At 41.0% G+C, this 15,173-nt stretch overlaps 1 protein-coding gene across 1 annotated transcript in view; it reads left to right on the plus strand.

Moving 5' to 3' along the window:
* Positions 1-14,920, plus strand: part of TMEM161A (transmembrane protein 161A) — a 28,443-nt gene extending 13,523 nt beyond the window's left edge. Inside the window, exons 4-12 of the mRNA XM_077252602.1 lie at positions 66-163; positions 3,279-3,435; positions 3,532-3,683; positions 6,274-6,334; positions 10,793-10,936; positions 11,759-11,872; positions 12,218-12,392; positions 13,211-13,307; positions 14,239-14,920. Coding sequence (XP_077108717.1) covers positions 66-163; positions 3,279-3,435; positions 3,532-3,683; positions 6,274-6,334; positions 10,793-10,936; positions 11,759-11,872; positions 12,218-12,392; positions 13,211-13,307; positions 14,239-14,519 — 1,279 coding nt within the window. The 3' untranslated portion in view covers positions 14,520-14,920. The remainder of the gene's footprint in view (positions 1-65; positions 164-3,278; positions 3,436-3,531; positions 3,684-6,273; positions 6,335-10,792; positions 10,937-11,758; positions 11,873-12,217; positions 12,393-13,210; positions 13,308-14,238) is intronic.
* The last annotated feature ends 253 nt before the right edge of the window (positions 14,921-15,173 follow it).

Raw genomic sequence — 15,173 nt, forward strand, 5'->3', positions numbered from 1 at the left:
GTGAGATATTAAACTTTCAGCTTGCATTTTTTTTTTTACATTTTAGTTAACCTCTATTTTTGTAGGAGAATGAATGGAACCACAGATGAAAAACCACTTACAGTCCCAAGAGACATTGACCTTCATTTGGAGGTCACACCAATCACGACGGTTGATGCTCTTGGTAATTTATTTTATTTTATTGGGTAAAGGTAAAATAAAACTATAAAAACTTCCTTTTACATGCAAAATAAATCCGATCACTTTGTGCGGCTTGTGATACATAGTATTTCATCAGAGGGGACTGTATGAATCATGTTTAATACACAGTAATGATCACATGTACACTCACCGGCCACTTTATTAGGTACACCATGCTAGTAACGGGTTGGACCCCCCTTTTGCCTTCAGAACTGCCTCAATTCTTCGTGGCATAGATTCAACAAGGTGCTGGAAGCATTCCTCAGAGATTTTGGTCCATATTGACATGATGGCATCACACAGTTGCCGCAGATTTGTCGGCTGCACATCCCAAAGATGCTCCATACAAGGCAGGATGGATCCATGCTTTCATGTTGTTTACGCCAAATTCTGACCCTACCATCCGAATGTCGCAGCAGAAATCGAGACTCATCAGACCAAGCAACGTTTTTCCAATCTTCTACTGTCCAATTTCGATGAGCTTGTACAAATTGTAGCCTCAGTTTCCTGTTCTTAGCTGAAAGGAGTGGTACCCGGTGTGGTCTTCTGCTGCTGTAGCCCATCTGCCTCAAAGTTCGACGCACTGTGCGTTCAGAGATGCTCTTAGGCCTACCTTGGTTGTAACGGGTGGCGATTTGAGTCACTGTTGCCTTTCTATCAGCTCGAACCAGTCTGCCCATTCTCCTCTGACCTCTGGCATCAACAAGGCATTTCCGCCCACAGAACTGCCGCTCACTGGATTTTTTTTCTTTTTCGGACCATTCTCTGTAAAAACCCTAGAGATGGTTGTGCGTGAAAATCCCAGTAGATCAGCAGTTTCTGAAATACTCAGACCAGCCCTTCTGGCACCAACAACCATGCCACGTTCAAAGGCACTCAAATCACCTTTCTTCCCCATACTGATGCTCGGTTTGAACTGCAGGAGATTGTCTTGACCATGTCTACATGCCTAAATGCACTGAGTTGCCGCCATGTGATTGGCTGATTAGAAATTAAGTGTTAACAAGAAGTTGGACAGGTGTACCTAATAAAGTGGCCGGTGAGTGTATATCACTGCAGTATACACAATAAAGAATCGCCTTCCAGCTTGTCATGGAAGGCGAGTATAATGTGAGACTAGATGGACGTCATAAGTCACTTTCCTTTCTTGTCTTAGTATGTATGTATGTATTCGTTGGTATTTTTGGTGCCAAATTCATCAAAATGACCAGTGTGATTCAAGAATTTGCCGCAGAGTCATTAATTGGCTTCTTTCCTGTCCTAAACTCTTTTTGTGACTTTTGGCATCAAAATACTGGCATACTCCAGGGGCGACTGAAGTGAAGTTGCAGCAAATTTTAAAAAAGTCACAATTGATGCATGGAGTTAAAACCTCTGGAATTGCTAGACTCCGCCCACAAAGCATAAAGAAAACAAACGGGCGAGCACATATAAAATAGACCTCAAAAAAAGGTGCAAATAGAATGAATTGGGTGCAGAAAAAAAAGGCACAAAAATGGACAAAAAATAAGGGCAATGATGAATTTGGGCCTATACTTCCAAACATTTAGATTGCCAACCTATATTCATGACTTGTTCTCACCCTAAGAGGCAGTTGTTCTAAAGTCCATTGCTTTAAAGGGTTTATGACGAAGTCTGCAGTCACTCTGTCACTGTACACTTGTGTATCCTCACAGCATGCACTGTGCGGATTCTCCACTGCTACTGGCGCAACAGGGCGGTCATCAATATGTGTACGACTGGCCACATTCCAACTAGACATGCAAGGCCTGCAGTGAAATAGTGACTGCAGGTTTTTGTGATAAACTTGGACAACCCCTTTAAGGTAATCAACTTTCTGGTCATGAAGAGTGTCTCAGTATATTATTATTTGTGTATAAATTGTGACGTCCCAGTGACCACATCTCAGGATGTAGGTTTAAGATTCCCAGGGTACTTGTGCCTCTGCATTTGAAGAATGGGTGATTGAAGTCAATGTGACCACTATGGGACTTTGGGTATGATATTCTAGCCAGATTGTGCAAATTTATTGGTGCTTGATATTACTAGTATGAGGTGTACAGTTAAACTAATAAGGGTATAAGGACTTCCTACTGGAAGAAAACATGCTGGCAGATTTGCCTGGCATAGGTGGATATATCATGAGAGCCTTGGACCCAATAAATGCATATCATTGGGGTAATGTGATCTTGGCAGCATAAGGTCTGAAAACTGGCTAACAAAGGCATGCTTACACTGAAGATATTGAGTGACGCAATGCAGGGGAAATTGCAGGCCATTATTAATTGTTCAAAGGAGCACAGTGTATGCTACAATGCGGGATGTTTCCAGAGCTTGTAGATTGTTTGGGTCAAAATTGGGATTCGAGTGGCTGGCAGTGTCTTCGAATAGCCTTTTAGTTTGGCATATCCACCACAATGTCTGATGGGATAAAGGCGTGTCTTTGGGTGCCATACCAGATGTGCCAACTTATGGTTAGGCTTCAGTATAAGGCATATGGCTACTGCTTCTTCCTATAATGGCCCACATCATAACTGCTCTTAATAAAAGGCTAATTATACTCTTAAATGGTCAAATATCTAAATTTAGTCTATTTTCTTATATCAAGCTGTTTACATTGGAAGGCAGCCACATAATGAGGTGATATATTGATTTTGTTGTTATGCTTCGTATGCCATCATCCTTAGACCTCGTTCACATGTTCAGTATTTGGTCAGTATTTTACCTCAGTATATGTAAGCTAAAACCAGGAGTGGAACAATCAGAGGAAAAGTATAATAGAAACATATGCACCACTTCTGCACTTATCACCCACTCCTGGGGTAAAATACTGACCAAATACTAAATAAGTGAAGATAGCCTTATTTCTATAGATGTCTCAGATTACAACTATACCTAGCTAACTATGGCCTTGCTGTCAGCCATGGGCACTGTGTCATTGATGGGTTCTTTCTAGCCACGGTGAAGTCCACCTACTTTTTGTAGCTCACACTCTATTGTATTGTAGGTGACACTTTCCTACTTTTTGTTCAGTCTCTGAGTATGTAATCTCTTTCTAGTAATAGCACTTAATTCTATTTTTTTCCTTCATTTTGCAGTGCTTCGATATTTCCTGGAGTACCAGTGGTTTATAGACTTTTCATTGTACTCAACTATCATCTACCTGTTGACTGAAGGATACTACTGCCTAGTGAATGCCCAGAATGAAATCAATATTGGTGTTTTGTGGTGTCTGCTGACTGTCATTTTTGCTATGTATCCTTTAAGGCCTCATGTAAGGGGATGTGGTAACTGGGATCTTGGATTCTAAGAGCAGCATATGTTGGTTATTCCTTACCCCAAATCCTCCAGTAAAGTTCTGTTTACCATGATGAAGCACTACTTCCGCTCAGAAGAGGGAGGAGAGCGCTCGGTCTGCTTGACCTTCGCCTTCTTCTTTATGCTCATCGCCATGATAGTGATGGTTGTAAGAGAAGAGTATTTAGAGTTTGGACTGGAACCAGGTATTCACATTACCTCCAATCTCTTCTGTCCCATTTTTAACCTTTTACTGACTTTGGAAGTACCTGTACGCCCCATAATTTTGATGTGGGCTCAGGAGCAGTCGCAGGGCGACGATGGGTTGCCATGACAGCATGGCAATCCGTGCCTCCAAGGAAGGTCTATGCAACGACCGAAACGTTATGTTGTCACTGTGGAGTGCAACTCCCAAATAAATCCCCTTGAAATTCACTATTTGAGTGCCAAGTTCTTCCTATGTATATTCCTATAGATTGGGCTCCTACTTTTTGCACCTAGATTTCATAGGTGACCATGATTTTTGCTGTACACAGCAATACTGTGGGGAAAAAAAATGTAAACTCCAGAATTGCAGTATTTCTACCACCACAACACCACTAAAAATGCAATAAGTAGCATTTAAAAAGTTGTATCTACCCAAAAACTATCAATAAAATGTCTGTTCGACTTTGCAAACAACAAGCCCTCACACAGCTCTATCGACTAAAAACTGAAACCGTTACAGATCTTGGAAAATGACAAAAGCACATGCAACTTTTTTTTTTTCTTTTAATTTCCTTTTTTTTTTTTTTAAATGTATGTAATTCTTGTATCGCCATAATCACTGTAGAATCATATTGGCAGGTTATTTTTACCGCATAACTAATGCTGTAGAAACAAAGCCCCAAATCAGTTGTTGAATTGCGTTGTTTTTTTCTTTGGGAATTTTTTTACCTGTTTCCCAGTGCATCGCATGGTGAAATGAATGATGTCATTAAAAAGTACAACTCGTCCCGCAAAATACAAGCCCTCATGTAGTTGTATGGACAGAAAAATAAAAAAGTTATGGGGAGGAAAAAACAAGAGCGTAAAAATGGAAAATTGCCTGTTTGGTTATGGTTATGGTTCTACAGGTCCTTCTCAAAAAATTAGCATATAGTGTTAAATTTCATTATTTACCATAATGTAATGATTACAATTAAACTTTCATATATTATAGATTCATTATCCACCAACTGAAATTTGTCAGGTCTTTTATTGTTTTAATACTGATGATTTTGGCATACAACTCCTGATAACCCAAAAAACCTGTCTCAATAAATTAGCATATTTCACCCGACCAATCAAATAAAAGTGTTTTTTAATACCAAACAAAAAAACCATCAAATAATAATGTTCAGTTATGCACTCAATACTTGGTCGGGAATCCTTTGGCAGAAATGACTGCTTCAATGCGGCGTGGCATGGAGGCAATCAGCCTGTGACACTGCTGAGATGTTATGGAGGCCCAGGATGCTTCAATAGCGGCCTTAAGCTCATCCAGAGTGTTGGGTCTTGCGTCTCTCAACTTTCTCTTCACAATATCCCACAGATTCTCTATGGGGTTCAGGTCAGGAGAGTTGGCAGGCCAATTGAGCACAGTAATACCATGGTCAGTAAACCATTTACCAGTGGTTTTGGCACTGTGAGCAGGTGCCAGGTCGTGCTGAAAAATGAAATCTTCATCTCCATAAAGCATTTCAGCCGATGGAAGCATGAAGTGCTCCAAAATCTCCTGATAGCTAGCTGCATTGACCCTGCCCTTGATGAAACACAGTGGACCAACACCAGCAGCTGAGATGGCACCCCACACCATCACTGACTGTGGGTACTTGACACTGGACTTCAGGCATTTTGGCATTTCCTTCTCCCCAGTCTTCCTCCAGACTCTGGCACCTTGATTTCCGAATGACATGCAAAATTTGCTTTCATCAGAAAAAAGTACTTGGGACCACTTAGCAACAGTCCAGTGCTGCTTCTCTGTAGCCCAGGTCAGCCGATTCTGCCGCTGTTTATGGTTCAAAAGTGGCTTTACCTGGGGAATGCGGCACCTGTAGCCCATTTCCTGCACACGCCTGTGCACGGTGGCTCTGGATGTTTCCACACCAGACTCAGTCCACTGCTTCCTCAGGTTCCCCAAGGTCTGGAATCGGTCCTTCTCCACAATCTTCCTCAGGGTCCGGTCACCTCTTCTCGTTGTACAGCGTTTTCTGCCACATTGTTTCCTTCCAACAGACTTACCATTGAGGTGCCTTGATACAGCACTCTGGGAACAGCCTATTTGTTGAGAAATTTCTTTCTGCGTCTTACCCTCTTGCTTGAGGGTGTCAATGATGGCCTTCTTGACATCTGTCAGGTCGCTAGTCTTACCCATGATGGGGGTTTTGAGTAATGAACCAGGCAGGGAGTTTTTAAAAGCCTCAGGTATCTTTTGCATGTGTTTAGAGTTAATTAGTTGATTCAGAAGATTAGGGTAATAGGTCGTTTAGAGAACCTTTTCTTGATATGCTAATTTATTGAGACAGGTTTTTTGGGTTATCAGGAGTTGTATGCCAAAATCATCAGTATTAAAACAATAAAAGACCTGACAAATTTCAGTTGGTGGATAATGAATCTATAATATATGAAAGTTTAATTGTAATCATTACATTATGGTAAATAATGAAATTTAACACTATATGCTAATTTTTTGAGAAGGACCTGTATGTGATCTCTTCTCAATTCTCATAGTTTTTCTATGTCTCTCATATATAATAGAGCTATTTTTTATTGCAGGTATAGATAATATATGTCACAATCTGGAAATTTTACTTAAACAGCAAGGCTGGCAGTTATCGTAAGTTGCCTCTTAGAATTTTTTATCAATGTACTTAACTTGCTGTAATCTTGGCAAATGTTGCAAGTTTTTGCTATTTAATCTGAGAGCAGCATGATGTATGGGGCAGAGAGCCTGATTCCAAAAATGTGACATTTATTAGGCTGTGTGCTGTAGTTTCAATACAAGCAGTGTTTTATCAGCAGGAGATTAACACTAGAGGACTAGGTCTCATGTGCAGACCAGTCAGGCTAATCTGCATAACCCCGCCCCCACCACTGATTTGTAGCTGACAATTCAGTGTACACAGAAAACTGCTAATCAGTGGTGTGGGAGGGGTTATATGCAGCTCAGCTTTCTGACCACTGCAACATCTATATATACATCTTTATTTGTTTGTTGTATATAGAGGTGGCTACTCTTCATGCGCACCTGTGCACACCAGTTTTTTGATTTGGAAGTGCCAGTCAGTCTTTTGCTATTTCTATATTGGCTCTCTGACCGAGCACTCAGCGTGTGGTGGCTATAATTGCAGCAGGATCCTACCAACCAGAAATTCAGGCTTCAGCCTAAGAGACACGTAGGTTCCCAGCAAATCGGAGACCACCTTGTTGTTGGCTGCTGGACATGCATGAATTGGCCAAATTACGTGCTACGTGTCTCCATTCTTTTCTTCTTATCTAGAGCAGTAATGCTATTCATATTTCATATATTACATATTTACATGCTTTAGCACTACAGAGTGCAACTTTCTGGACTGCTATAGATGTAGCGGTGAACAAAGTGTCAGATCACTGGAATCGAGCTTTCTGCCTCCAGATCATGCTGCTCTCAGATTACATTGCAAAAAACCTGCTGACAGGTTCGCTTTAATCCTGCACTTACTGTATAATCTAAACATATGGTTTCTTATTTTTGGACATCTGTTTATGATAAACCCAATTTAATTCATTATGATAGTACACTTGTGGTAGTTTGTATTGATAGACGGTACATGTGTCATGCAGGTTAGGGCTATGTTGGTATGCAGTGTTTTTTTCTGCAAATTAAAAGTTGCTTGTTACAGTACCAGCAAAAGCTATGAGATTTCAGAAATCTCATGCGCACGCTTGTTTTTTATTTTCTTCCCTTACGGAATTTGAGAATTGCATCATTTTTCAAATTTGGAGCATCTCAATTCTTTCAGCGTTTTTGCAACATTTTTTTCACCATAGAAAGCAATTAGTAAGTAAGAAAATAAACACTAAAAAAAAATGCAACAAACGCTTTTGGTGAATAAGACTAAATGTATTAAACCTGTACTGTAGACAAAGCACACCTGTAATCCATATCCCCAGAGCAGCAAAACACAGCAAAATGTGCTTTTTGAACATCTCGTATTTACTGCCAAGAGAGCAGGTTCTGCCTGCAGAGAAAACGCAGCAAAAAATGCTGCATGTGAATATAGCCTAAAGGTGCAACATACAGTTAGGCCCAGAAATATTTGGACAGTGACAATCTTTGTGATTTGGGTTCTGCAGGCCATTATTTTTTTATTTTTTTTTAAATGAAACCACTGAGATGCAATTGCAGTGTAGACTTTCAGGTTTAATTAAAGGGGTTGAACAAAAATATCCTGTGAAATGTTTAGGAATTGGAACCGTTTTTCTACTAAGTCTTCTCTTTTCAGGGGCTCAAAATAAATTGTACAAATTAACTTTACCATAAATAAAATGTTATTAGAGAATCTTTTGCGGGCAAGGTCTCCCTGCAGTCTGGAAGCCATGGACGTCACTAAATACTGGGTTTCCTCCTTAGTGATGCTTTGCCAGGCCTTCACTGCAGCTGACTTGAGTTGCTGCTTGTTTCTGGGTGTTTCTGCCTTAAGATTTCGTCTTAAGCATGTGAAATGCAGCTCGATGGGCTTGAGATCTGATGATTGACTCAATTATTGCGGACTATTCCACATCTTTGCCTTAAAAAAAAAACACAAAACTCCTGGGTTGCTTTCACATTACGTTGTGTGTAATTGTCCACCTGTACTGTGAAGCACGATCCAATCAACCCTGCTGCATTTGGATGAATCTGAGCAGAAAGTATAGCCCTGTACACTTCAGAATTCATTGCTTATGTCTTCAGACACATCATCAATAAACACCAGTGAACGGGTGCCATTGGAAGCCATGCTTGTCTGTGCCATCACACTGCCTCCACCATGTTTTACAGAGGATGTGGTGTACTTTGGATCATGAGCCGTTCCACGCCTTCTCCATACTTTCTCCTTGCCATCATTCTGGTACAGGTTGATTTTAGTTTCATCTGTCCAAAGAATGCTTTTCCAGAACTGGGCTGGCTTCTTTAGATGTTTTTTTTTTTTTTTTTGGCAAAGTCTAATCTGGCTTTTCTTCTTTTTAAGGTTGATCAATGGTTTGCACCTTGTGAGGAGCCCTGTGTATTTGCTCTTATGGAGTCTTCTCTTTATGGTAGACTTAGATATTGAAACACCTACTTCCTGGAGACTGGTCTTTACTTGGGTTTCCTTTATGAAGGGGTTTTTATTCACCATGGAAAGAATTCTGCATTCATTCATATCTGTTGTCTTCTGTGCACATCCAGGCCTCTTTGAGATCCCAAGCACACTAGTGCGTTTCTTTGTTTGCAGGCTGTACCAAACTGTTGTTTTCTGGTATCTCGATGATGGATTTGTTCTTTTTTTTTTCAACCTAATGATGGTCTGTTTCACTGAGAGCTTTCACTTTTGACCACATGTTGTGGGTTCACAGCTACAGCTTCCTAATGCAAATGTCACACCTGTAATCAGCTCCAGATCTTTTACCTGCTTTAATTGAAGATGCATTAACAAAGGAAAAGCCAATCAAAGAGCTCTTGAGATAATTGTCCAATTACTTTTGGTCCTTTGAAAAAGAAGCTGCTACATATTAAGGAACTGTAATTCCTAAACCCTTATTCCAATTACGATGTGAATACCCTCAAATTAAGGTCACATTCACGTTTAATATTTGGTCAGAATTTTACATCGTTCACATTTGCGTTGGGCAGAGCTGCGGAGGGCTGCGTACTCCCCCGTACGTCCTCCGTTAAGCCCCGCCCACTTCCGCACCTATTCCATTCAGCTCCGCCTAAGTCTGCATGCGTCCTGCGTACCTATTTTTAATATTGGGTACGCAGGCCATGCAGATGTATGTGGATGCGTCCGCATGCGTCATTTTGACGCTGCACCGAACTGCGTCGAACGCAACATGTTGCATTTTGTTGCTGTCGGCGCAGCGTCAAAACGACATATACAGTGTTAAAGATAGGTACGCAGGACACATGCACATGTAGGCGGAGCTGAATGGAAGAGGTGTGGCAGTGGGCGGGGATTAACAGGAAGTACTAGAAAGTACGCAGCCCTCCGCAGCTCTGCCCAACGCTAATGTGAACGTAGCCTAAGCCAGCAGGTGTGACCGGAGGTAAAAAAATGTACCTCCGGTAACAGGTGTTGGCTGATGGGAGTACTCCTCCCATCAGCCTACGCCTTCTGTCGGTGGTAATAATTTTACCGCCAATCAGAGCCGCCGGTGTTTCTCAAGCTATCATGCAGAAGACAGCGTGGGAAAAGCTCGATGTTAGGGGTGCCAAACCCTAAGGGTATGTGTCCACGTTCAGGTTTGCTTCAGGCTTTGGTCAGGATTTTATGCAGGTAAAATCCTGACCAAAACTGCACCTGAGGTCACTGGCAGGTCACCTGCGGTGTGCCTGCGTGTTTTGCTCATTGTAGCAACATGCTGCATTTTGAAAAAACGCACCGCATGTGCGTTTTCGCGGCAAAAACGCATGCGTTTTTTAACGAATAGTGGAGTCGGGATTTCATTAAATCCCCTCCACTATGCTGTAACATCTGGACGCTGCGTTTTTGACGCTGCGGAAAAACGCAGCGTCAAAAACGCAGCGTTTCCTGAACGTGGAAACATACCCTAACAGTCAAACAGACTTCCTGGAGAAATCTGGGTTCGTACCCCAACTTTACTGTTCGGATTCGCCCATCTCTAGTTATGAGTCACCGAACAATTTAGGCAGATGTGGCAAAATGCTGCAAAGTAATAATTCTTTGACTAAATAGAGTCCTGGAATTAATTATATGGCCATAGCCCTGATGTGAACATCGAGTCTGTCTGTAGATTACATGAGACAGAAGGATTTGCATAAACCTACATTCATGCTTAAAAAAACAAGTACAAGCGTATCTAGAAGAATTGGTGCAGTTTTAAAGGCAAAGAGTGGTCATACCAAATATTCAATTGATTTAGTTTTCTCGTATTCATTCACTTTGCATTTTATACATTGATAAAAATAAACTATTAACAGTTCTATTTTTTTTTTAAAGCATTCTTACTTTTGCAACATTTTCTCCACACGTAAATCATTTGCACATTACGATAGAATTAAGTTGTATGAATGCCATGCTGCTGTTCTAAGTCCATGTGCGCTGTTTTTCAGGGTCCCCTTTATTAAACTGGGTTTCAAAATTGCATTGGTTGCCCTATGCTCATTCCTTGGTGCTTGTCTGACATTCCCCGGCCTGCGATTGGCTCAGACTCACCTGGATGCTCTTAAGATGGCAGCAGACAGACCCATGCTTCAGTAAGTATATTGTCAAAGATGGCTTAAATGACAACGTTTGGGTGGACCAGAACAAAAAATATCCAGTTGAGTTAAATAACCATACTAAGTCCATTATACCCAGAATTTCACTTTAAAGAAGCACTCCTCCTCCTCCCATCAAAGTTTTCATCCTCTTAATATATTGCAATCATATTATATAGCACTGTGTACTTACAATTGCTCATTTTACCCTTCTACCCAGTAAATTTTTCTTTTTTCTCTGCTCTATGTAGAAACAGGAAGTATCTTGTCCCTGCATTTATCATTCCCCTTTTCACCTCCTGACCCATCTGCCCCCTCCTCCCCCATATCAGAGACTTTTGCAGTGACTTATGACTCACACAGGGAAAATTGACCTCCTGTTTCTGCATAGAGCTTAGAAGGATTCAGCTTGTCAGTTTTTAATCACGTGATGTCATAGACCTAATGGAGAACAGAAGAATTAGCTGGGTAGAAAGGCAAAATGAGCAATTGTAAGTACACAGTGCTATGTAAAATGATGCTTGCAATATATTAAGAGGATACAAACTTTGGTGGGAAGAGGAGGAGGAGTGCTTCTCTAATGTCCTGAAAAATGTGGTAGTATTGTGCTGGTCCTATTCGTCAGTGTTTCCCATTGACTTTTTATTTTTCTCACAATCATGTTACTTTCTATCTAAAAAAGCAATGTATTACTCTGTTTGAAGAGGCAGGTGGTAATGTATGGGGCCACAGCAGATTGCAGGGTGGGCACATCTGAACTCAGTGGAAAGTGTGACTTGCCCCTGTTAATGATAACTCTTCTGTGCCCTCTTTATGCAGGCTTCTACTTCATGCCAGCTTTCTGCCTCCTGTCATTGTGGTGTTAATGTGGATCCGCCCAATCACCAGAGACTTTCTGTTAAATGCACCAATGGGTAAAAAAGCTGTACAGCTGTAAGTAACGTGAAAGTAAAGGCAAAATATTCTACAAATCTATCTCGCGGCATAGTGGATGCAGAGCTAGTATTGATTTCTAATGTCATTGATAGGACCAACAGAAAAGACTTGTTGCTTAAATAAGGTTTTATGTTAAAAAAATAAATCTTTTAATTCTGGGTTTTTTTTTTTTCTTTGTCAGTCCATTTTTCTATTTCAGTTTCATATTATAAAACTTGTCAAATGATCCTGTGTGAGCAAAGGCCCCAAACCAGGCTTTTCGTATTTTCTCGTGACTCTTTACAACCTAAGAAAATAACAAACTGAACATGTTCAAACGAAATGATATCTTTATCTTTTCAGTATGTCAGATTCCACATACAACACTTTCCGCCTCTGGGTCATTGTGATTTTATGTCTCCTCCGCCTCTCCTTAACACGCTTCCATTTGCAAGCATATCTCGGCTTAGCTAACAGTTGGGTTGAGCAAATGAAGAGAGAGGCTGGACGGATATCCATGTTGGAGATTCAGCGTAAAGTAAGTAGCCAAGAGAAAACAAGTAATCAGGTTCCCCTACAACACAAGAAATGGTCCCTAATGAAGTGAGCCATAATCTGCCGTCCCGAGATATATTGGGAGGCATGTACTAAGAGCTGCTTGCACTACAATATATTCCTTAAAGAGAACCTGTTATAGGAGTACTTTATCAGGCTCCTAATAATGTGTGTACTCACCAGAGTGTTACTGCAAAGTATGTAATCCAAGCGCTTGTGTACGCGGACTAGTATGGGAGCTCCATTATTCACAGTTCACTGATATCACGCTCACAGCAGCATGATTGGCAGAGAAGCGTGTGCAGCGCTCTATCCTTAGGATAGGTCATCAATGTCTGATGATTCGGGGTCTGAGACCCGGCACCCCCACCAGTCATGTTATAATCAATGTGCAGTACCCTGCCTTGGCCACTACCAGAAGACGGGGCAGCTCCACAACGGAGCACTTCCGGCTGCCTCTGACACCAAAGACAGCTGATCAGCGGGGGTGCCAGGTATTGGACCCCGATCAATCAGACATTGATAACCTATCCTAGGTCATCCATGATAAAGTGGTGGACAACCGCATTAAACATGTTATTAGGAGCCTGGTATTATTCTATATCCTCCTTCCCTTTAAATGTTGCATAGTCCTTCCGAAACCTATTACAATGTAGCCAGAAGGTAAAGCCATAGAATAGATCTGTTTTACTGTGCACGGACATCAATTTCTGTCAGCCGTAAACATTAAATCACATTTAGTGGAGTGTATTTCGTGTATGTATGCAATTAAATTTAAATTTTTATTTTTTTTTTGTGCAGATTTCCCGCATCTTTTGTTACCTTACTGTAGTGTCTTTACAGTATTTGGCACCAATCATTTTTACCCTGCATTGTGTTTTCTTGCTGAAGTCAATGGGTAGGTAAAATTGTAAATGCTCTATGTCCTCAATATGAAACCACATCTAACGTATAACGCCAAATAATTTGCCTATTTGTGGGGAATGCAGCTTGGTGGGAGACCCACCCAGCTTGTGTATTTCGCTGTAGATATTGGCCACCGTGCCCAGCCAAAGTGATCAGTCCGTTGTTGCTATATTACTAAAGGGCGCATGCCGATTGGCGATCTAATGTGCAGCACAATACATGACTGGTCCCTTGGTCACCAAGTGAAGGGAGGGAATCACTTTATTTTTACTGTACACTCTGAAAAAGATCTTGTTTCCATAAATGAGAACACGCTTTGGCCTACACGGCTTGCCATGCATGTAAAGTCACTAAAATAAGCTAGACCATACACATGATGGTTGTCGGTTGATGTCATCTTTCCCAGCTTCCATATTAACATGCATTTTTCTTAATGATGGGTTTCATGGGACAGCCCAGTAGTGTGCTTACACATATAGGTCCCGATTCATCAAGACAAGCATTTTTCACACTGGTCTTGATGAGGGAGCCTATTTGAGTCAGACGCTACTGATTAATGAAGAGGCACACGCCTTTAAATGAATCAAGAGTGTCTGATGGGTGGTGTACACCTTCATGCACAGCTTACCATGGCCTAGATGAGTTTTGGCGTCACGTCCCTGTCCCTCCCCAGTTTCATCCATTTTGACAGATCTGGGAGAAACTATTGTGGAAAAAAAAATCAAGTTACAAAATTTTTGCGCAACTCCAAGTTGTGCCAAAGTTTTGCGGCTTTACAGAGAAAATTTACTCCAGAATTCTGGCGACATTGCTTTGATTCCTCTACAAAGCCCAACCAAGTTAGGATGTGTGTGGCCACTTCCATGAATTGGGTATTAATAAGTCTCTATTCCATGTTATGTGCAATTATTATATGTTTCCAGGTGATTACTCTTGGGGTCTGTACCCAGAAACCATTGGCTTTTCCCCTGTAGTAGAGTATTCTACTGCACCAGCCATTACATCTTCTGAAGAAGAGGAAGACTCTGAGGATGTTCAGATTGCCGTCGAGCAGATAATAGGGGCACTGAGTGCTTTCCGAACCATCTTCTCTTCCATTTTCTTCCGTGGTCTGTTTGGTTTTTTGACATGGTGGGTCTCTGTGTGCCAAATTGTCACTAGCCTATTTGGTCTCTACTTCCATCAGTACTTAGGAGCCTCATAGATGTGGAAAAGGATCATTGGAAGATCGAAAAACTCTACTAGGCTTTTCGGCAAGTGCACACTGCTTTCTCACTGGCTACATTACTATAGAGCTCTAAAGCATGTATGCAATGAATAAACATAAGTACAGTAACTTTTTAAAGGAAAATAAAAAGGACTATGAAATCAATAACAACCATTATGTGGAAGAAAAGATTTATTTAAACCAGACTCACAGCAGCATGGGCCCACTGTAATGCTAAATGGACTGAATCAGAGGTTTTTTACTGTGTGTTTTTTTTCTGAGCAGATTTTATTTGGTTTGTTTGGCACATATTACCGTAGTAACTTGGGTCATCGTGACCAAACAGAAATATTTTTACTTTATATGCAAATGAATAAAAAAAAAATATCCACAATGATAAAATGCGTTGAAGTAAAATTAATGTCCCGCTTGTAAGGCTTCATTCACATGTCCGTTTACCTGACTTTGTCGCAAGTGTTCAGTCGTTGTTCTCCACTGTAAACACCATGACACATTAAATTGGGGATATTCACATATCAATTTTGCTGAACAATAGTCGCATTGCAGACCTGTCCCCTCACTGTGGTCTCATTTTCAGCCTGAGGGCTACCATTTAAGTGAATAAAATGGCACCACATGGATATACTGATG

Source organism: Ranitomeya variabilis, chromosome 1 (assembly GCF_051348905.1).
Source record: "Ranitomeya variabilis isolate aRanVar5 chromosome 1, aRanVar5.hap1, whole genome shotgun sequence".
Lineage (NCBI taxonomy): Eukaryota > Metazoa > Chordata > Amphibia > Anura > Dendrobatidae > Ranitomeya > Ranitomeya variabilis.